The sequence below is a fragment of the Penicillium coprophilum genome (genome assembly GCF_028826855.1).
Source record: "Penicillium coprophilum strain IBT 35676 chromosome Unknown utg000002l_segment0_segment1, whole genome shotgun sequence".
NCBI lineage: Eukaryota > Fungi > Ascomycota > Eurotiomycetes > Eurotiales > Aspergillaceae > Penicillium > Penicillium coprophilum.
Genome location: NW_026622722.1, coordinates 5750648 through 5771424, shown reverse-complemented (window position 1 = coordinate 5771424; position 20777 = coordinate 5750648). Strand labels below are relative to the sequence as shown.

The 20777-nt window shown below is 48.0% G+C and overlaps 9 protein-coding genes across 9 annotated transcripts; 5 read left to right on the top strand and 4 right to left on the bottom strand.

Moving 5' to 3' along the window:
- Positions 1-648: 648 nt before the first annotated feature.
- On the top strand, positions 649-2344 carry N7500_004244 (uncharacterized protein; the record flags this gene model as incomplete). Its single annotated transcript, XM_056675390.1, has 6 exons — positions 649-801; positions 858-1054; positions 1117-1227; positions 1284-1572; positions 1700-1777; positions 1832-2344. The coding sequence occupies 6 exons, from the start codon at positions 649-651 to the stop codon at positions 2342-2344; spliced, it is 1341 nt and encodes a 446-aa protein (XP_056535915.1).
- A 664-nt stretch (positions 2345-3008) lies between these two features.
- On the bottom strand, positions 3009-4080 carry N7500_004243 (RNA recognition motif domain-containing protein; the record flags this gene model as incomplete). Its single annotated transcript, XM_056675389.1, has 4 exons — positions 3009-3257; positions 3316-3732; positions 3813-3973; positions 4035-4080. 4 exons carry the CDS (start codon positions 4078-4080, stop codon positions 3009-3011), a joined length of 873 nt encoding a protein of 290 aa, XP_056535914.1.
- A 381-nt stretch (positions 4081-4461) lies between these two features.
- On the bottom strand, positions 4462-5916 carry N7500_004242 (CDC2/CDK family serine/threonine-protein kinase; the record flags this gene model as incomplete). Its single annotated transcript, XM_056675388.1, has 2 exons — positions 4462-5326; positions 5381-5916. The coding sequence occupies 2 exons, from the start codon at positions 5914-5916 to the stop codon at positions 4462-4464; spliced, it is 1401 nt and encodes a 466-aa protein (XP_056535913.1).
- Positions 5917-6177: 261 nt separating this feature from the next.
- N7500_004241 (copper chaperone CCS1) lies at positions 6178-7121 on the top strand (the record flags this gene model as incomplete). The annotated part of the gene is made up of 4 exons (XM_056675387.1): positions 6178-6195; positions 6255-6327; positions 6378-6512; positions 6592-7121. The coding sequence occupies 4 exons, from the start codon at positions 6178-6180 to the stop codon at positions 7119-7121; spliced, it is 756 nt and encodes a 251-aa protein (XP_056535912.1).
- Positions 7122-7697: 576 nt separating this feature from the next.
- Positions 7698-9620, bottom strand: N7500_004240 (uncharacterized protein; the record flags this gene model as incomplete). The annotated part of the gene is made up of 2 exons (XM_056675386.1): positions 7698-9465; positions 9523-9620. The coding sequence occupies 2 exons, from the start codon at positions 9618-9620 to the stop codon at positions 7698-7700; spliced, it is 1866 nt and encodes a 621-aa protein (XP_056535911.1).
- A 2747-nt stretch (positions 9621-12367) lies between these two features.
- Positions 12368-14090, top strand: N7500_004239 (cytosine permease; the record flags this gene model as incomplete). The annotated part of the gene is made up of 3 exons (XM_056675385.1): positions 12368-12634; positions 12702-12918; positions 12982-14090. 3 exons carry the CDS (start codon positions 12368-12370, stop codon positions 14088-14090), a joined length of 1593 nt encoding a protein of 530 aa, XP_056535910.1.
- Positions 14091-14907: 817 nt separating this feature from the next.
- On the top strand, positions 14908-15868 carry N7500_004238 (oxidoreductase, short-chain dehydrogenase/reductase family; the record flags this gene model as incomplete). The annotated part of the gene is made up of 2 exons (XM_056675384.1): positions 14908-14977; positions 15033-15868. 2 exons carry the CDS (start codon positions 14908-14910, stop codon positions 15866-15868), a joined length of 906 nt encoding a protein of 301 aa, XP_056535909.1.
- A 1418-nt stretch (positions 15869-17286) lies between these two features.
- Positions 17287-18379, top strand: tif35 (translation initiation factor eIF3 core subunit g; the record flags this gene model as incomplete). Its single annotated transcript, XM_056675383.1, has 4 exons — positions 17287-17303; positions 17368-17989; positions 18085-18256; positions 18330-18379. 4 exons carry the CDS (start codon positions 17287-17289, stop codon positions 18377-18379), a joined length of 861 nt encoding a protein of 286 aa, XP_056535908.1.
- Positions 18380-19076: 697 nt separating this feature from the next.
- On the bottom strand, positions 19077-20045 carry N7500_004236 (uncharacterized protein; the record flags this gene model as incomplete). Its single annotated transcript, XM_056675382.1, has 3 exons — positions 19077-19275; positions 19525-19622; positions 19647-20045. Coding segments are annotated over 3 exons (696 nt in total), but the record flags the coding sequence as incomplete, so codon positions are not given.
- Between the last annotated feature and the right edge of the window lie 732 nt (positions 20046-20777).

Here is a 20777-nt window from a genome sequence, read left to right as displayed (position 1 = left end):
TTAGAACCTCATTGATTGTTTTTGACTTCCAATGACTTCGCATTTTTCTAGATATTGGTTCGAATTTTCTTTGTTCGAATGGTGGCTGAAGGAAATTGAGGATGTGCGGATAATAAAAACGGCTACGGTCTTGTGAAGACAGTCGGTTTAATCAAAGAGTGAAACAAGACACGCAGTATATCCCAGCATGGAGTCAATCTAAAGAAAAAAAGAGAGGCTGATCTACCCCTTCAAACTTCACTGTCGAGTACGCTCCCAACAAGTGATTGGTTACTATCTATAGTCCAGCGTTTTCTTTGTGTTAGAAGAGCTTCGCAATTTCTTTCTTCCTCATCTTCCTACCTATACTACCTTCGGTTCAAAGCGGTTATTTGTCTTGTCACTCTTGCTTAGACGTCAGCGAGCTTTGTTCTCATATTGAAGTCCATGAGTCCGTCTGTTTAGCGCTGATATCTCGAGGCCATGGATCCCGAGTTGTCTTTATCTGACAACAGTCAAGACTTGATCCCCCAAGTCTATAAGAGCCCTCTCCTCTAGAGACTGAGTTTTTCAATTCATTCTTCTATATCTCTCTCACCTTGTCGATACCAGCCCACGGGGTTTTCTAGTCCCCTCTTCATCCGTATCCCAACGCAGCATTGAGTCAAAATGCCGCCCACCACTCGCCATGGCAGAAAGGCCAAAGATGACACCCCCGAGGCCCTTTTGCCTGGGATTCCTATGGACGAGAAGCGACTAAGAGTACCAAAACCGCCTGGCCTCAGTCGTGTGTCCAAGCCCGGCGTCAAGAAAGGAAAGAAGGTATCATCTCCCCTTGTCTTTTGTGTCACAAAATATACTGATGATATATTATTTAGAAGGGTCAAGACCAAAGTCTGCCCCACATTGCACTTGCAAATGATCTCCTCGAGCGTGGAGATGAGCTACGTCTTCCTGAAATACCATTTCAGAAGTTTGAGTCACCGAAAGTATGGGGACCCCGCGACGTGCCTATCACGGATCCTACCAAGCTGCCCGAAGGATGGTCTGCAAGCGAGACAGATCTAGCCGAGGAGTAAGACTTGTGCCAGTTGTTACTACGCATTGAATATTCCATTGCTAATACCTTCGGAGTAGTGATATCGACGGCCAAATTTCAAGATGCCACAGGCGCATTGAAGAGAACATTATGCCTGCCATTTTTGAACAAAGATTGGAAATTTACCAGAAGATGAAACAGAAACAGACGTGAGGAAATCTTGCATTCTCTGCATTATGCCAATATCTAACGTGCTCTTTTATAGAGATATGATCAAATCCGAGCCTAAGGGTCTTAGCTGGGAAGTTGTTCAGCGTCTTGATTGCCTGGAGGGGGTCAAAAAAAGCTTCAAGGAGCTGGGAGGCGACAATGGCAATACTCCCAACTTGATTGCCATCATGGATGCCTACAGGTCTGGGGACCTTGTCTGGGATGATGATTTAGTCACGTATTGGGCACATGGTAAAATGGTTGGTGGTCCGAAGAAAATGGATATGGAGGAATTTTACACTCTCAGTAGGGAGCTTGGCCCGAATGGTGTTTGGGTAGAAGGAGTGAGTTGAAATGCCAGAGACATCTGAGCCTAATTCCCGATCTATGGATAGACTTGTTATATCAAGCGAGTACAGCATGAATGCATGGTCATATCCATCTGCATACAGTACTAACTTTGACTTACAGCTGGACAGCTTCAAGCCGGGGCATTTATACGTGTTCTGCACCTTGCCCCCATTCAATCCGGGTTGGGCCTCGCATAAAGTAAGACTTTCCTGATACAAATTTAACCAATTTGAGAATACTAACATAAAACAGATTGTCATATCAATCCGGAATCCTGCTACTAGCAGTACAAACACATTGGCACAAACTATGCACCTCCCATTCTTGGAGGATACTGGGGCCACGACAATGACGATGTACCAAAGCGACAGAGATGCTCTTGAAGGACTGAGTGGCCTCCCCCTGCCTTTCTATGGCTCAACAATGATGAGAACAGTAAATGGTTCAATTCCTATGGATAACCTGGTAGTACAAGTCAACATCTACGCCAATGGTCATCCTATGCTCCCCAAATGGGTAAACGTTCGAGTCGGTGTAAGTCGTGTACCTCCCAATACTCCCCCAACCGCTCCGCGCCTGAGTGGTGTCTGGATTCACCATATGCTATATTGTTTGAGTATGCCCGACAACAAGCTTGAGATGCACGTTGGAAACGATCTACAAGAAATTTTGGGAAATGTACCCCTTTGCGATCCAGCATACGCGATACCACCACCCACGTCGACGTTACCTCCACTCCCATTAGCGGCACCACCACACCCATGAGCGATGCCACCACCCACAGTCTAATCCTATGTGATCAAACCATCCTTTTCAGAGAAGTTTGATAATGTATGGATAGCTGGAGATTGATTCCTGATTATATATTCTGATGTTACTTGGTCCTCATCTGTTTCTTGCTTTTCTGGAGCTTCAGTGGCGTTAAGTGCTTGTCCAGCTAGAGGGGGGGTTGATCTAGCAGACATCTTGTATTTGGAATTTCTGAATAGAACGAGTGCTTGTTTGGGTATTGTTGAAGACTACGTACTGTTTCCAATGTCATTGCGAGAATCAAATGTCATAAGCTTGTGATGCTGCCTATAGCTTCACTTCATTTCAACGTAGGTGTAGATGAGAAACTAGTGATAGAGCAACAGGTGATACCGAAGCATGGGTACGGATTGACCTGCATGGTGAAGAAAAGCCCTTGATACATTATTAATATTCGGTCCGATTTGTCCTGTTCGCCGCTATCTGTTGCAAAAAAGTGTGCTCCGAATGCTAAAAATTGACCATAAACTGATGTGACCATATCATACATTTCATGAGAGTGCAAGAAGAGGAAGAAAAAGAGGAAGAGGCATGACCTTCACGACCATGCCGCGTAGTGGATACTCCTTACACCAGCAGCACTAGCCCAACCTCAAGTTCTCATGCTCAAATTAGGTACTCAACGACGCCATTTCCTTTGGTTCTGATTCTTCTGGGTATCCCGCGGCGCATCGACCATCATTTCATCGCTGTAGAGGCCAGTCTGCGAGGTTGCCTGGTCCTCGGCTAACAGGTCGTTTAGGGGGCCTGGGCCACGACGGGCTCGGAGTCGTTCTTGGTCAGCTTGTGCTCGGAGTGCAGTGAAGGGATCTTGGTGAGGAATGGTCTTGGTCGATTTGAGGGTCATTGTAAGCAGTCTCCCATCAGCCTAGCAAACATTTGTCAGCACCCATCTTGCAGGCTCGTTGAATAGGAACAGTATTTACCCTCTGGTTGTGGAAATTGGCAACCACCAGCTCTGCAGCCGCCTTCTCCGCGTATGCAAATTCTGCAACAACACTGGGCCGACTTGCTACTATCTGGCAGCTGATCATGGGTCCGGTTATAGGCTCAAGAGCAGACTGGATGTCGGCAGCTGTTGTCCCAGGGGCAAAGTTCCTTCCGACAACAATGAATGGGCCCGAGGCACCCTTGATGGTCATGTTCATGCCACCGGACGGGCGGCTGTTCTGCGCAAAGTTGCCTGATCGGGCATTCCCTAGGCCATTCTGAGTTTGGAAAGCTGTCTGCACCTGATCCACATTCACGCGATCTTTCTTGCCAGGTTTACCCCGTGTCCGGTTGTTGTTTGTAGTGGGCGCTGGCTTGTTCTTGTTGGGTTGCACGGTCGCTGAGGCGGAGCGCTAAATGTCGACGCGAGAGATTGTCAATGATTTTCCCCAATAATGGTCGCATCCATAATTGCATGGTGGAATTTTCATACCTTGGATACTCCGATCCTGCTTGCTAAGCTTCCGGGCTTTACAGTCTGTGATTTGTTCTGCGCTTTCTTGCCGGCGCCAGAGCCCGATCCTGGTGCGCTTGATCTGCGGTTTTTTCCAAGGAGTTGGTTTGCAAGCTCCTCTTGCTTCTTCTTTTGACGATCTGTGGAGAAAAAGACAGTCAGATTTTGCTAGGTGTCAACGCTGGAGGTTGGAGTGATTACCAGCCTGGATGATTTCGTCGAAAGAGACCGGTTGCTTGGTCGCCATGACCGAAAGAATATAGACAATTAAAAGAAAAAAAAAGGAAAGAATTAAAGTCAGAATATGTGAGAATATGTGGTGAGGTTGAAGAAGAAAAGAAGCTCGGGGGCCGATCAGACTTGGGGCCGATCTACCCTGTCCGTAGCTCCTTGATTATATCTACATCTATAGCCCATTGGCCCCACGCCTGTTATTTCTATGTTATTCTTTAGTACTCTAAATTACTCAAATTTAATCTACAATAGATATTTTCTCAAATCCAGGGATTCTATCGGAGCTCAAGGGGCAGACACGGAACATATTTCCGGGGTAGACTATATTGTCTATTTTGTACAGAAACAATTAAAACAGGATTTGCTGTTATTTACTCTCATATGTGAAAAGCAATTATCCCAGCCGAAGAGTAAATCCAGCCCCTGCCTCACCAGTATCTCCACCCGGAGCACCTCCAAAGACACCCGCAAAGTCCAGCTCGGGGGCTTCCTGGCCCCGCTTGGGAGCCTCAGGCGTGTGGTGACGCCTCCGTTTCTCCATGCCGGCCTTCGATGGGAATGTTGGGAACATCTCTCGCGGTTTTGGGCGCGGATCTTCCTTGAAATATTGGTGATCGAGGCACTGTTTTGCAGTAGGACGGGAGACCGGATTTAGCGCCAGCAGTCCTGACATGAGACTCAAGCCCGCATTAGACAGGTAAGGGAACTGGGTACGAGGGAGCAGAGGAGGGTTGCCGGCCGAAGAAGGTGCCGATGTCGACGGGAGCCGTAATGACTTGGCATTGGGCAATGAACGGAATCCAGGCCATGTTTCAGAATTTGGTGGCCCAGTTAGAGCGAAGATCTTGGACACCTGGTCGACTTCATTTTTGCCCTGTAAGAGAGGCTCTTTGGTGAGAAGCTCGCCGAAGATACACCCAATGCTCCACATGTCGATCTCCGTACCATATTTGTCGGCACCGAGGAGCAGCTCCGGCGCACGGTACCAGAGTGTCACAACAAGCTGTGTCAGCTTGGGAGGTGGATCGCCGAAGTAGCGGGCCATGCCAAAGTCGGCAATTTTGAGTTCGCCACGGTTATTCATTAATAAGTTAGAGGTCTTGAGATCGCGGTGCATGATCCACTGTGAATGTAGGAACTCGAGTCCTCCAACCACCTGCAGCAAGACGGTCTTGATCTCCGAAGGAAGAAAGGGCTCGCGCATCTCGTCAAGTAGGGCTTTGAGGTCATGTTCGTGGAAATCCATCACTAGATACACGCTGCCGGAACCAATTGATCAGCATATGAGATGAAAAAAGATGCATGGGACTCACTCATCCATTTTATTGCCCATTACTACCTCCCGCAGATAAACGACATTTTGATGTCGCGCCTCCAGAAGTGTTTGGATTTCCCGAAGCCCAGTGACTGGGAACCCGTCCGGCGAGTTCTCCAGCTTGAGCTTCTTCAGCGCGACAATTTCTCCCGTCGAAATGTCCTTTGCCCGGGAAACCCATCCGTATGAGCCTTCCTCAATGTGATTCAATCTTTCAAAGTTATCCACATGTCTGCAGGGCCCCCATTCTCCAACCGGGAATCGCAGTAGGGTCGACTGGATTTTTTGTTCCTGCTCAATCTTCACACCTTCGGCATCATTCGGACGGACATCAGGATCGTTGGAGAGTCTGCGTCGTTTTTTCGGGGGGCCTAGCTCGCCATTGGTTGAGGTGGCATCCCGGCCTTGAGCTTTGTTGGCATTTTCGAGTCGCTGCTTCTCTGCTTTAGCGCGTCGTTTTTGTTCCTTGTCGCGTTTTTGTTGCGCGATAATTGCTTCTGTTTCTGGGTCGTCAGTTGCCCATCTGGATGACATTTTCGTGGGGAAATGTTGAAGGGAGAGAAGTTCGGGAATGACGTTTCGCTAGAAGCCGAGTTCCTTCGATTTGAAATCCAACGCCCCGCCTGGATTTGTATAGCGCATTTATTTTTGTTCTAGTCTTTGGTCTAATCTTTTCTCTGACCTTTTTGTCTTCTGATTCATTATCCCTCTCTCTTGCTCTATCCTTGGATTTTCGTTTTGTATACATAATCCTACACTTGCCACCGAATTCGGATCTACTGTCTCTTCCCCGCCATGATCGAACCATTCCAGGTCAGTCTATTTGACCATGACTCGCAAACACCCAATACTGATGTGGTCTTCATATCTAGACGACCTTTTCGGTCCCAATGACCTGCGAAGGCTGCGTAAAGTCTATCTCCACCTCTCTACACAACCTGGAAGGTAGTCACCACACCCCAAACCCAGCTTCATCTAAGCTGACCCCACAACAGGGATCAATAAGGTTGAGGCAAACCTCAAAGACCAGCTAGTTTTTATCGAAGGCACTGCTCCTCCCAGCTCTATTGTCACTGCGATCGAAAACACTGGCCGCGATGCCATCCTCCGCGGCAGCGGCACTACAGACAGTACGGAATATCCGATCCCTCCATAATTGCTATTCCATGCGACGCACATGAGCAAGTCCAGCTGATATACACCATGTAGGTTCTGCCGTCTGCATCCTGGAAACGCACTCAACGAGCGTCTCAAACAATATCCGCGGCCTCGCGCGCATGGTCCAGGTCTCCCCGAACATGACCCTCATCGACCTGACAATTAACGGCCTCTCACCGGGAAAATACTGGACAACTATTCGAGAAGCGGGAGATATCTCCCGGGGCGCTGAGTCTACCGGTGGTATCTGGGAGGCTGTGAAGAGCAAGGTGCTTGGTACCGACGCTGCCGCCGCCCCGGCCAAAGAGACCCGAGGCATTCTTGGTACCGTGGATGTTGACAATAAGGGCCGGGGCAGTATTTTCATGGACCGGCCTGTGGCAATCTGGGAGCTTATTGGTCGGAGTATGGTAGTTTCAAAGGGGACGGAAGGTCCCTTCAAACGCGAGGACGAGAATACTCTGGTTGGTGTTATTGCGCGTAGTGCGGGTGTGTGGGATAACGATAAGATGGTTTGCTCATGCTCGGGTAAGAATGTCTGGCAGGAGAGACGGGAACAGGTCGTCCTAGGTATGGCTTGAGTTTGAGTGTCGGTTGACTTTGTTCGGAGTGATCATGTAGCCGTTTCAATCTAGTGATATATGTAGCTTCAAATATGTGATACCATGAAGTATAAATGTGATTACATATATGAATGACAGAACAATTTTACTTTGCTTTCAATGGGTGGCTTTCAATGGGTGGTCGCGTCATGTCCATAAGCTCTCTCTCTCTCTCTCTCTCAAATGTGCCTTGTGGTATCAGTAACCTATTTATAAATAGTGAAGAAATTATCTCGTTCAACATTCATGCGCTTATATATAAAGTATATAGAATTATACTTCGTGTACTCTTGTCTACAGTTGAACCCGGATATCCTCTTTGAGTACACTTATTGGGATATCCTCTAACCTGTCCAGGTGGAGTTGACTAGTAATCGAAGTTTTACCACAAAGACAGCAAAAGAGAGATCCACATACAGAATACTGAAAAAACAAGCTCCCGTGATATAAAAGCATTTCGGGACTGCCAAGGGTAGGTAATAATACAGTGTGGTCAAAGAGGACAGAGGGCCCTATTGGTTAGGCCATTACTTTGAAAAAGTGTTAACGAAGAATTCACCAAGCCTGTCTTGGCTGCACAATTCCAGGATAGAACTCGTCGTCTGTATCTTCTTCCACAAATTCCAATTCTACATCGGGAATGCCATTGGGCATGAGCCGTAGGGACAGGATCCCTGGAGATATCACCTCAGTTAGGTTTTGAGATCCTCTGGTATTACCACAGTTGCTGGTAGCATGCTGCGCTGATTTGACTGACTCATTCCCTCTATCGGGATACTGGCTGTTTGTTTTGCCATCAAAAAGGGAGTACCCATTTCCATCCTCCACCGGGCTTGGGAACAGGACCTCAGAGTCGATCGGCGACCATGTATCGTTCGACATGGATTCCATTGAAGTCATTTCCGTCGATGTGATATCTCGCGATGTGGTATTGTCCGGTGTGTAGCGGCTCGAATAATCTTCAACACTTGACCATTGTGTGGTTGCTCTTTCGGAGATAGACGACCATCTTCGACCGAAGTTCCGGTTTGAGATGCAACTGAGAGGATTTGGATAACAGAAAGACTGTGTCTCTTCGGAATGGGTGGTTGGGGTTTGCGGGGGCACCAGAAGTATGCGACCTTCATCGTATTCATCATATGGAGGCGGCATGTTGCTGTATGTATCATCCTGGTGCATAATGCATTCAAGTGGCCCTTGAGAAGCGCACAGCGTTCCTTCTTGTTCGTACAGCACGAGGCTCTGGTGACTGGGGCTGGAACCATGTTGGCTTGGGCTAGAATTCTGTTGGCTGAGGCCGAGACTGTGCTGGCTGAGATTGGGGCTGTATCGTTCAGGGTCGGAGCTGTCTTGACTATGGTTGGGATTACCATGGTGCCTCGCCCACTGGTCCAGCGTCTCTCGATATATTCCTGGAAATGCAAATCGAACTTCGGCGGAGCACTGTCTCGAGATGGGGATCGAGCTTGGCGGATTATCACTGGTTTGTGTATCCGAACTTACATGACTGATATTTTGCCGCTGAAGGTTGCCTGTTTGATGTTCTCCACAAGATGTCTGAGCATCTGATAGCCTGTCGGAAGATATTTTAATATCTTCCTCGGTAGAGATTGCAACACCCCATGTATGGTCTATCAAATGGTTTTCTGTCGATAATGTCGCATGAGTAAAGTGATTCTCAGAATTCATACTCGCCCCAAGGTCTCTAGCTCCCTCAAATTGGAAGTCAAGACCATGGTGATTGGCCGAGGTCGAGTTTACCCCTGAATTACTTACAGCTCGACCGGAGATTTCAGGGAGTTTGCATGCTGATTCAGATGCGAGAAGAGTTGTAGGAAGAGTTGCAGGGGAATCGTGAACCGAAGGAATAGGCGAGACACGAATAAGAGATCGCACATTAGCATTGGCGGATGAGGAAGAAGGTGTAGGATTCATGCGAGATAATTCGGCGCCAAAGGCCAGGTCCTCTTGTGTATCCGAAGTGTAGGCCCCGGATGAAACCCCACGATGCTGTTGTCTTTCGCGCCTGAGAGCAGCAGGACTAACATACCCTTTCTCTGGATTTTCTTCTTCACTTGAACGGTGAATGAAACCCAACCTCAGAGCATACAGACCTGACCGTGCTCTATGGAGAGATCGTCTGGAGAGAGATTGGACCCACGCCATTGGACTACGTGACTCCGAAGACAAACTGCGTTGTTCCTGGAGCCCCCACGACAAGGTCTGTATCTCTGGGTTGTGACGAGGATCTAGGGGATTAAACACGGGGTAATGGATTCTTTCATGGCACGTTGGCTGTTCTTGGACTGCAACGATCATGCTGCTGTCTTAGTTAGTAAGATATCTCTTTCATCATCTGGCATCCTTTGTTCGTCATTACCTGGCTCTCTTGCTTGTCTGGGAGCGGAAGATCGATGATAACGAAGATAAATGGCGACGCATGGTGCCCAAGCCGGTCTGTTGGTGGTCGGGACTCATTTTTTGTCCAAGGACGTGCATCCAATAGTTTGAATCATCAATGAGATAAAGAAAACACGTGAAAAATCAGCACATATAGATATTGATCATGCCAACGTGTGATATCTGACGTCAAAGAAAGGAGAAAGAAAACATGAGCTCTTGGGGGTTTCCTTAAGATCACGAGGTAGAAGTCGATGTGACGCGTGATCGAAATTTATAGTCGAGCTTGATCGCTCTTGCCCTCGACCTCTATGCTTTGCCTTTACTTTGCCTCTGTTTATTGTATGATGTCTAGGTATAGGGGTGATATATTTCACCTTGTAGACTTATCCAGAGATCATATGCTTTATCATGACTCTAAGGTTGAATATGTTAATGAGCCTACAAGAAAGCGAAGATATGGGGATGCAAATAGAGTACTCTCTTCACGAGTATTAGAGCTAGGGTTCACCATGGCAACGTGACCGAACATACACCCGTGCACCTGGGCAAGCGCGGCAGGAACAGCAGAGGGCGAACAGACCCTTGTCAGCGTGACCGACTAGAAAACTAGGGCTTGGGCAAAGCCACAAAACTTCTAACGGCTGGAACGAAAAAGAATTGTTTCAGAGATGGATTTCTAAGATAAAACCCAAGGAGCTCACTACGCTTCAATCTTAGCTTATGATTCAAACGATTACTCAAGCAATGATATTCGTAGATCGTAATGGTAAAGTAATTCTTCGTCTTTGGATTCTACCGGAGAGATTCTTTTCTGAACTTTCAACGTGCACCTTCCCAACAGTTTCATCTCGGGTACATTCTTTGGCGCGTCAAGGAACCGAATGGGCAAACGGGAGAGTGGGATGGAAGACAGCAAGCGAACGACTAGCGCTAGCGACCATGATGTTGATACGTTTGTTGATCGCCTCCGTACTTCCTCGGATGCAGCACGGTCCCCTGAAATTGGAGCCCACAACTAGCCGTCATGGCCATAGTCTAGCAAGCGTTAACAACTTGAGACTGTGGGCTGAACCAAGGCATGTAGTATGCAGCGACAAGGAATCTTTGAAAGAAGCAGCGAGGAGTAAATGTCACTGGGTGGTCTATTTTCATCAGTGATTTATTGACGGAGGAAGAGATAAAAGCAAACACAGTAATCATAGCCTATACTTGGGCGAAATAGGTAAGGATGATGCTTTGATGCTTTTCAAGGTTCAAATGGGTTGATCACGATGCAGGCTATAAAGTTATCGAGGAGGTCAGAGAAATTGTACATAGCACAGATTGTTTGATATAGAGATCTGAATTACTGTATGCCGAGAAAGCCAATGTACTTTTTTAGTAAAGCGCTACTGGGTCAATGGTGAAATTAAGTTCACTGAACGTGCCCGAGAAATCTATTTCTAATATCTGAGCTGAGATGCTTACATATATAAATGATAGTTCTAAAGATGTGAGAAAGATAAGAGGAATAAGAGATGAATCCCACAGGCAGAGGTGCCAGCTTAGAGCACATATGTTTCAATAGTTCCTCAACTTTCGGACAGCCCCCATATGTCTAGTATGGCATGTTCGAAAAAAAGTAAATAATGTAGCCAAAAAGAGAATATCAAAAGCCCAGTCTCCGAGCCAATCAAGAGCTTTTCGTTGGCGGGTAGCGCGCTAGACAAAATTAAGCATAGATCGAAGCGTTAACTTTACATGATCGGATCTGTCAAAAGATCTCGCCCGCGCACCAATGAGGTCCAAAATGGCAATCTTCACAGCCTTGTCTCTAGCTATAGCCTTCAGTGGGGATAAGGATGACCAAAAGCGAAAGATACGACATGCCAGGTGGCTTCAGAACGTGATTGGATATGCGTGTGCACATCCAATCGAGTCGACCTTCCAAGGCCACTATATTATGTGCGGCCAGTTATCCCCGTTTCTAATCAGTACTAAAGCCACATCATTGAGAATATACTGGGGTCAACCCGAGAACGTCCGGGGTGCCGTGACTAGGTCCCGGCGTGGATATTCCCCGCACAAACACGGGGAGGTAAAAACACACTGCAGATATCAGGGTTCACGCACATCGCCTCCCATTTGACAAGGGTCAAGAAGCTTGATTGAAAGGCATAATTGGACTCGGACACCAATCAGGGGTATGCGAATGAATACAAGGTTCATGTAGAGGGCCTATGATCCGAATGATTAGCTTGACTTGGCATCAGACAACTTGATTGGCACGGATTACGCCGTACAAGCACCAAAGTTGTACCTGAAGCGAAGCTGTCACTATCAAGAGCATATCGGAAGTCGGCCTTTCTCTTATCTGGGTCCCGAGATGTGTCCACTTTAAGATCCGCTCACGTAAATTCTTCATCCAATGACAATTCAATATTCACTCCGAGACGGAAGCGAGTGCAGAATTCCTCGGCATTCTGATAAGCTAGGGCTATCGGAAATCTTATGATTGGCTTAACAGATCTTCTGATGGGGTTCCAAGGCTTGTCATTTGCCTTGTCTTCTGGAAGGGGGCCACGCGACAGGGCTATCTTTGCCACAGTGCGAGATCGCGGTGGGGACGCGCAAATTCTCGCGACACTATATTAACAGCTTCTCCCGTTCTGTGGAGCAAAAAAAAAGAGAGAGAGGATGTGACAGTGTCTTTGTACAATTCAATTCCTTCATCCTGATCTCCCTGGGTCTCGCTGAGCCTACCCAGCTCTTCGATTAATCCCGTTCATCTTCTTGTCTCCGTCCCATTCTTCGCCTTCATTGGTGAGGATTTAACGGAAAAGATGCCCCTCAACTTCGCCAAAACGTTCCGCAGCTCAAACGAGGACCTGGAAAAGGCTCCCCAGGTGAACAATTCCGACTCGACTAGCAATGATTTATTCGACAACTCCAGCGATGGTGCCGTGCCCGGAGAGAGCTTTGAATATGGCGATTCGATGTACGCCAAGATCCAGCGTATAGCTGGCAAGCTCAACATCGAGCAGCGTGGTGTCGAACGAGTTCCGGACTCTGAACGGAATGATACGTCCTATCTCAATATTGGTAGCATGGTGTGTTCCTGCAATTACCTGGCGTGATCGCCGTGGCCCGGAGGCCTTTTCCACTGACCAAACCTAGTGGTTGGCCGCGAACATGGTCGTGAGCTCCTTCGCCATTGGCGTTCTTGGAAAGTCGGCGTTCGGCTTGGGCTTCGTCGACGCCATTTTGGTCTGTCTCTTTTTCAACCTCCTCGGTGTTATGACCGTGTGCTTCTTCTCGTGCTTTGGTCCTCCCTTCGGGCTGCGCCAGATGGTGCTCTCGCGATTCTGGTTTGGGTGGTGGGTTGTGAAATTCAGTAAGTTAGCTCGGGATGTCCATTGGATTGTGTAGAATTGTCATACTAATAATCATTTTCTAGTTGCCGTCCTTAACATTATCGCCTGTGTCGGTTGGTCTGCTGCCAACGCCATCGTCGGAGCTCAACTTCTCAACGCGGTAAACGACGAAGTTCCCGGATGGGCCGGTATCCTCATCATCACATTCTGCACGCTCTTTGTTACCTTTTGTGGATACAAGTTTGTTCACATGTATGAGTACTGGAGCTGGATCCCTACCTGCATCGTGTTTATCATTGTACTTGGCGCATTTGCCCACTCCGGCGATTTCATCAACATCCCAATGGGAGTCGGGAGATCTGAAATGGGTGCCTGTCTATCTTTCGGATCCACTGTCTATGGTTTCGCCACTGGCTGGACCAGCTACGCTGCCGACTATACTGTCTACCAGCCCAAAACCCAAAGCCGTCGCCTGGTCTTTTTATCTGCCTGGGTTGGTTTGATTGTCCCCTTGATCTTCACTCAATTCCTCGGTATCGCCATCATGTCCGCGACGGAGATGGGTGACGGATACAACAACAAGTACGCCGAGGGCTACCGAGCTTCAGTCAATGGCGGCCTAATTGCAGCCGTGCTGGAGCCTCTGGGTGGCTTCGGCAAGTTCTGCCTCGTCATTCTAGCTTTGTCAATCATCGCCAACAACTGCCCCAACATCTACTCTGTCGGCCTGACCTTGCAGGTGCTGGGTCGGTCTACTCAGCGCGTGCCGCGATTTATCTGGACCTTCCTCGCCTCATGTGTATCCCTTGCCATCGGCATCCCGGGTTACTCACACTTCGAGACCGTCCTTGAGAATTTCATGAGCCTTATTGCCTACTGGCTGGCTATCTACTCCGGCATTGCGCTCGTTGACCACTTTGTTTTCCGACGTGGATTCGGTGGCTATCGCCCGGAGGATTACGACAACCCTGACAAGCTACCCTTAGGCATCGCCGCATCGATTGCGTTTGCTTTTGGCATTGTCGGTGTTGTTGTGGGCATGAGTCAGTCGTGGTGGACGGGTCCTATCGCTAAGTATGCTGGTGACCCAGAAACTGGCGGTGGCGACATCGGCTTCGAGTTAGGCTTTGCTTTCGCTGCATTCATGTATTGCATTTTGCGACCGATCGAGATTCGTAAGATCGGTCGGTAAGTTTGATTTCACAGGATTTGGGTTTGCGATGTACATATTGGGTTGGTTGGGTTATATTGAATTATTATACATTTGCACAGTTGCATTCCAATATATTTGCATTAGAATATGTTGCATTTTGATCTATACTATTTTCAGTCGTAAATGGGGCAGGCTAATACTGACCTCTGATATGACTTCGCAGGAAATGCTATCTACTTATACAAGAAACATTAGTTGCTTATGGGCTCTTGTTGAGTCTTTTGGGTAGTTTTTCTGGATGTCTTTTTAGATGTTTTCTTGAGTATTCCCTGACTTATGACTGCTTTAGCCTCAAAAAAAAAAATGTAGAATATGGGCGGTAAAAACTGTTCAAAATGTGCAAAACGGCGTTCCATGTATAACATGTGATACCTCTCTACTCTATCCGGAGGACTCGTAAACTCGGACTCGGAGGAACTCAGAAAACTCGCCGCTTGTCCTTCGGAACAAGATCAGGCCGTTCTGACAGGCAAATGTGAAGAATAAATATAGAAGACTGTCAGCTAGCTAGCTGGCATTGGAGAGCTCGGAAACCATTGGCTTTCATTGGCTGGACAAGCCACATGTGGGGCCCAGGGGCTTAAATCATGCGTTCCCAATCGGGCAATTTGATAGTTGACCTCGAGCACTCTTTGACCTCTTGCTTACGCGAAACGTGCACTTCGCAGGTATAAAAGATAGATATAGCTCGCTTCATCTCACTTTGGAACCAGAATTCCTCACTCCGAGCCAGTTTGACATATTTCAAACTCAATATTGCGCGTGACACATCTAGCCCTAATTTTATACCTCAACCATGCCTTTCGACTATAACCCTGAAAAGGATGTACCCGACCTCGCGGGGAAGTCAATATTCATAACAGGAGGTTCGAAACCAATGATCTCTCCTTTCTATCAGTCTAGAATTAACAACCAACCTAGGAACTGGCGGCCTAGGCGCAGCATCAGCAATCCACCTCGCCAAGCACAACCCATCACACATCTACCTCAGCGGCCGCAATGCCACGAGCGCAGAGAAAGTGATCGAAGAAATTCATCAAGCCGCCCCAAATCTCGCAGTCACATTTATAAAATGTGACCTATCCTCCCTAGCTTCCATCAAAGAAGCCGCCGAGCACTTCGTCAGAAGACACCAAACCTTAGACATCCTAATGTGCAACGCGGGGATCATGGCCAAAGCCCCCGGTCTAACCGTAGATGGCTATGAGGTTCAATTTGGCACCAACCACCTCGGCCACGCACTACTGATCAAAAAGCTCCTACCTCTTCTCGAAGCCTCCCACAACCCGCGCCTCGTGATCCTTACCTCACAGGGCTGGGGACTGCACCCGCACGGCGGTATCGTCTTCGACAAGCTCAAGACACCGCAGGATATGACATTCGGCGGGCCTTGGCGGCGGTATGGACAGAGCAAACTGGCTAATTTACTGTATGCGCGTGAGCTAGCGAAGAGGTTTCCGGCTATCACGTCGGTGTCGGTGCATCCTGGTATTGTGAGCACGGGTCTTGTTGATGGCCTTAGTCTCAAAAACAAGATGGTTGTTTATGGGACTACTTGGTGGCTACTTATAAAGCCGCATGAGGGTGCGTTTAATCAGACCTGGGCGGCTACTGTGGATAAGGCGACGATTCGGAATGGGGGTTACTATGAGCCTGTTGGAAAATTGGAGGATGGGAAGCTTGACAAGACAGCGAAGGATGAGGCCCTTGCGGAGAGGCTGTGGGATTGGACTGAGAAGGCGTTGCGGGAATTCTGATTTGATGTTGTTAGGGCATTCCTGAATGGGGGTTGGACTTGGGGGGAGGAAGTTTGGCCTGGTAGATCTGTGCTTTCGTGAGCTTTTTAATATAATAATCCACAAAGAAATCTTGATTTGTAATATAGGCCATGAAGATGCTTCGTAAATCCTACGGGTATATATTCGACTGGTTTGATCTGGGAGGGCAAATTCACAAGTATAGGTATCACCCCAAGAAAGGGAAGAAAGAAGATGGATAAATTCAATTGCAGGGAAACTCTGGGCCCCATTTTTCCACCCTTGGAATGTCTTCCTCAAATCGCTGAGTGGTTCAAATGAACAGAGTTACCCTAACACTTCATCACCCTGGCAGCAGCATATTATCCATTTTTTTCAACAAGCTCGATAGCCTTGAGATACTGCGGTTGACCTTCGCCGACAATTCACGCCCCTTTATCGAACAGCGTTTGTAGGATATCAATTCGACCTCATTCTGCAGTCAATCATCCATATCCCACCCATGTTCGAGAAAAATTTGGCACGCCAATGGGGATTGCTTACTGCCTCTTGGAGCAGTTGAAGCAGTTGTAAGGAAGGTGCATGCTGAGACTATGACCCTACTGTATCTGGATGACTTCCGTGGAACTTGATCAATACGTGCTCCGAAATGAACACAGGGTCCGTGTGCATAGCATATGCAAGAACACAATCTGTACCATTTGCGCCGCCTTCTAAAGGAGTGTCTTCCAATAAAGAAATATTCTGCTCCAATTGCTGCTTCCAGCGGGTGTTGGAGGGAGGTGGGTTTTCAATTTCGATCCGACTTTCATGATCAGCATACAGAGCTAGATCGTCAATTTTGAAGACAAAGCAACAGCAAGAATGCCGGGACCTGATATTCTCAAGATACCTCAAGGAGCTCCGTTTGCCTGTGGGGATACGCAGTTTCTAAATTGCCAATTTAGTGGTACTAGAAAATAAAGGCTCGAGGGACTATACGTGAACACCATTGTACAAATTTATATATAGAATCAAGTTTCTGTCCCTGATTTTTTTCACTCCACGAGTTGAGGTTAGTTCAGGGTGAATGACTACCCTGCCCACTGCAAATGTTCGCTGTGGTTTGAAGGAAATTTTCTTGGGGTCATCGACGTGAACTATGTCTGGAAACGGTGGCTATACCGTTGATATCTCTAGGATTAGAAACTCGCTGAATGTTATGATGTTTATCACGGGATAGAAAAGAGCTAATACCTTCATCGCTATGTTGAAACGAGGTTGAATAGAATCACTTTTGATGGGGCTATACACAGCGCGCCACGTGATTCCCGCCACCAGCCACAACTGCGCCACGGGAAATTATTAAATCCACAACGGATTCGCCTTTGAAAGAAATCCAGAAATTCAGCAGCCGTAATAACACCATCACTCACACCATGTCTCCAACCGGAAAGTGAGTATACACGTTTCCACCCCGTGAAAAACATCCCGACCTAACAGAACTTTTTATTTTACAGCCGCGCCGACTGGGCCGACGACGAAGATTTCGATGACCCCTCCGTGCTCCCGCCGCAAGAAGTGATCGCGAACAAGGACGGCACCAAGACCGTTATCTCCTACCGCTACAATGATGACAACAAGAAAGTGAAGGTCACCCGCCGAATTAAGACCACTATTGTCCGCGAACACGTCAACCCCCAGGTCGCCGAACGCCGCAAATGGGAAAAGTTCGGTCTCGAGAAGGGCCACCCCGCCGGTCCCACGTTTGATACTACCTCCGTCGGCGAGAACATCGTCTTCCGTCCTAGCGTCAACTGGAAGGCCAACGCTAAGGAAGCGGAGAAGGAGGGCGGCGAGAAGGGCGGCATGAAGGACCAGCTGAAGGACAAGAAGGTCAAGTGTCGTATTTGCAGTGGAGAACATTTCACAGCCCGCTGTCCCTTCAAGGATACTATGGCCCCCGTCGAGGAGGGCACTCCTGCTGCTGGTGGTGCCGAGGCAGAGGACGATGCGGGTGGTCTCGGTGCTGGAAAGTCCAGCTACGTTCCTCCTCACATGCGGAAGGGCGGTGCTGGTGGCGGCGAGAAGATGGGTGGTCGCTTCGAGAAGGACGATTTGGCGACTCTCAGAGTTACAAACGTACGTTATATCCTTGTTCTGCCTTCTACGAGCTTTACGAGTATCGTGGTTGTGCATCTTGGTTTGGTACTGACTTTTTTTTTTTCGGAAAATAGGTCAGCGAGTTGGCAGAGGAGAACGAGTTGCGGGATCTCTTCGAACGTTTCGGTCGTGTCACCAGAGTCTTCCTTGCACGGGATCGGGAAACCCAGAGGGCAAAGGGCTTTGCTTTCATCAGCTATGCGGATCGTGGCGACGCAGCACTTGCTTGCGAGAAGGTGGATGGCTGTATGTCTTCAATATTCCGTTTCGTGGTTTTCTTCCTACGAGTTCCTTGGTTGCTAACCCATTTTTCTGATAGTCGGTTACCGCCACCTTATTCTCCGCGTCGAGTTCGCCAAGCGCACTTAAACTTCTTTCTCGGTTCTCTCTTACGACTTTTTGAATGGAAATTTTCCTTCTTCTCAGGCGGGCCTATATTTAGGCCGAAGCTCTTTTCCTTGTACCGTAGGACATGGTTGATAATGATGATTCCCAAAAAGACATCCAGCATGTCAGTTACTTGCATTCGTCAGTCTATACAAAAGCAATGGGATAGAGAAATTTTGAACTTCATACACGGTTTCCTTACTTGTTTTGGGGTTTACCCTCATCCACGGTAGCAGTGTTTCTTTGCCTTTTTGGTAATCCTTCCAATGTCCTTCACGAAGCAAAACAGTTCTATAATTGCTTCACGGCTACCATGGAACATCTCTCAACCTTGGAAGCACCCATGGGAAACCAACCACGTGCTTGTATGAAGCGACGGCATCCTGGAAACAACATCTATGGGTAAGTCCATTAGGATGGGTCACCATCCAGTATGTCATTTGTTTTTGGACGTGCGGATCTGCATGGGGGTGAAGATCATCGCTGAACTTCAACTGCGTTTCAACTTCACTCGACATGTTAATGCTCAAATTCCCTTGTAATCAAGTTGTCATAAGCTGCGAATATGGTAGCAGTGGATGCTAGCCCATGGCCACTTATGCCGAGTCTACTTTCCCTCACTGCTGACTTCAGTCTTGACAAATTTCCACATCTTCCCACCCTCCTAGCCAGCCCAAATCTAATACACAGGCGCCAGACTCGGCTGACAGTAATCCTGCATGCCGTTGACGGCAAAACCGTCATCTGAAAGATAAATGTCGCAGGCCTCGACCGTTCGATTCTTGGAAGCCTTCAGGGATTGCAATTGAGACATCAAATTTCCTGCATCTTCGCATGACGGTAGAGATGACATCGGAAGGAAATGGAGCTGAGGCAACCTAGATGTTTGCCTAATATGCCCTAGCCTGAACGCTACTGCGTACTAGTTAGGCCCTCGGGTGCCAGATCCCAGGCTCAATCACCAAAGTACCAATGTATAGATCGATATTAGATCTCAACAAGTCAAACACAGACCCAGCCTCGTCGGCAAAAGTGGTCTTGAAATTTCCCGGTAACGGGATTGGGTTGCATAACGTAGCATCGGTGTTTATTTTAGGAAAGAGACTTGAATCGGCAGGAAAGCTTACCTACGGGTCCAGCTTTCCGCCGAATGCTCCCCTACTAGACCAGACGGGCTACGTAGACAGTGGCGGAAAAGGCCGAAATGTTCCCTGTAGCTTTGGCCCTAGCTTCCTCGGAAAATCCTCACCATGCCACCATACTTTGAGTATTCCACTCCGCCACGGCGGCATTCCATATGACAGCCAAACACATGTGAAAGGTCGTTTGTGACATTCCGAAGTCCCAGTGACATTGCAGGGAATATCGGCGGCAAATAACATGATCCTAGTTGTGATTGGTCCAAGGAGTTCGACCAGAAGGGCAGTTCTTCGTTGGGAGCGTTTTGGCCGGTGAGCAAGTTTTTTCTTGGCTGTTCCTCCGTGCTACACAGGCACGGCTTAGGGTTGGCCGAGCTATTCCTAGGATGGTAGTCAAGGGCTGATGAGAATTGCCATGGGGAGGCAAAAAACGGCCGGATGGGTTTCTGGATGATGAGTGGAGTCTTCAACTGGCCTGCATCCAACGCGCCATCCAAAGCATATTTCCTGCCTGACAAGCTTCATATTCAGAATTTTGGAGGGCGGCAAGCCAATGAGACATTCTTTTCATCTTGATCCTTGTTTGGCTGATGCCTTGTCTTTCCATCCATGCCGACAGGGCCAGATACTTCAGACCTGGAAACTTTTTTCACCCGGGAGCTTCGTGGTCGTGATACAATCTGTGCTGGCGGGCTGTAGATCCAGGGTGATCAAAGTTTGGGATGACACAGTGGGGAAACTCCCAATGATCATCCCAGTCTGGGGCAAACTCTGGCTGGCAAGGAAGTTGAGGGCGAAACGATCCAATCTCCCATGGGACATCTAGCCCATTGTGGTGGGCTACCAATACTCAGGTCTACTTTGAAAGTAACCATCAATCTCGGAAGAAGTGATACACAGGTAACCCATCACAGAACCTTGTGTTCAGACGACCCAGTGGAATTGTGGAGCCATACAAACCCGAGCTGCTTAATCTCGATGGAAGAAAAGCCGGGGAAAATTCGTTTCAAAATGGTACCATTACCATTGAATCGATGTGCTAGCTGCATATTGTATGCACCTTGACATGGTACAAGATGGTAGAATTGGGTAGATTTTTGCCCGGTCAAGGCCGGTGGATGTCTCGGGATGGAAGATCTGGAGGTCTCGGCCGTTGGTAAAATAAAACTTTAATCTACTTCAGTCAACAAGGCAGAAAAGCCTCACGTTATTGTCTTCCGGTAGATGTGGCCTAGCTCCTT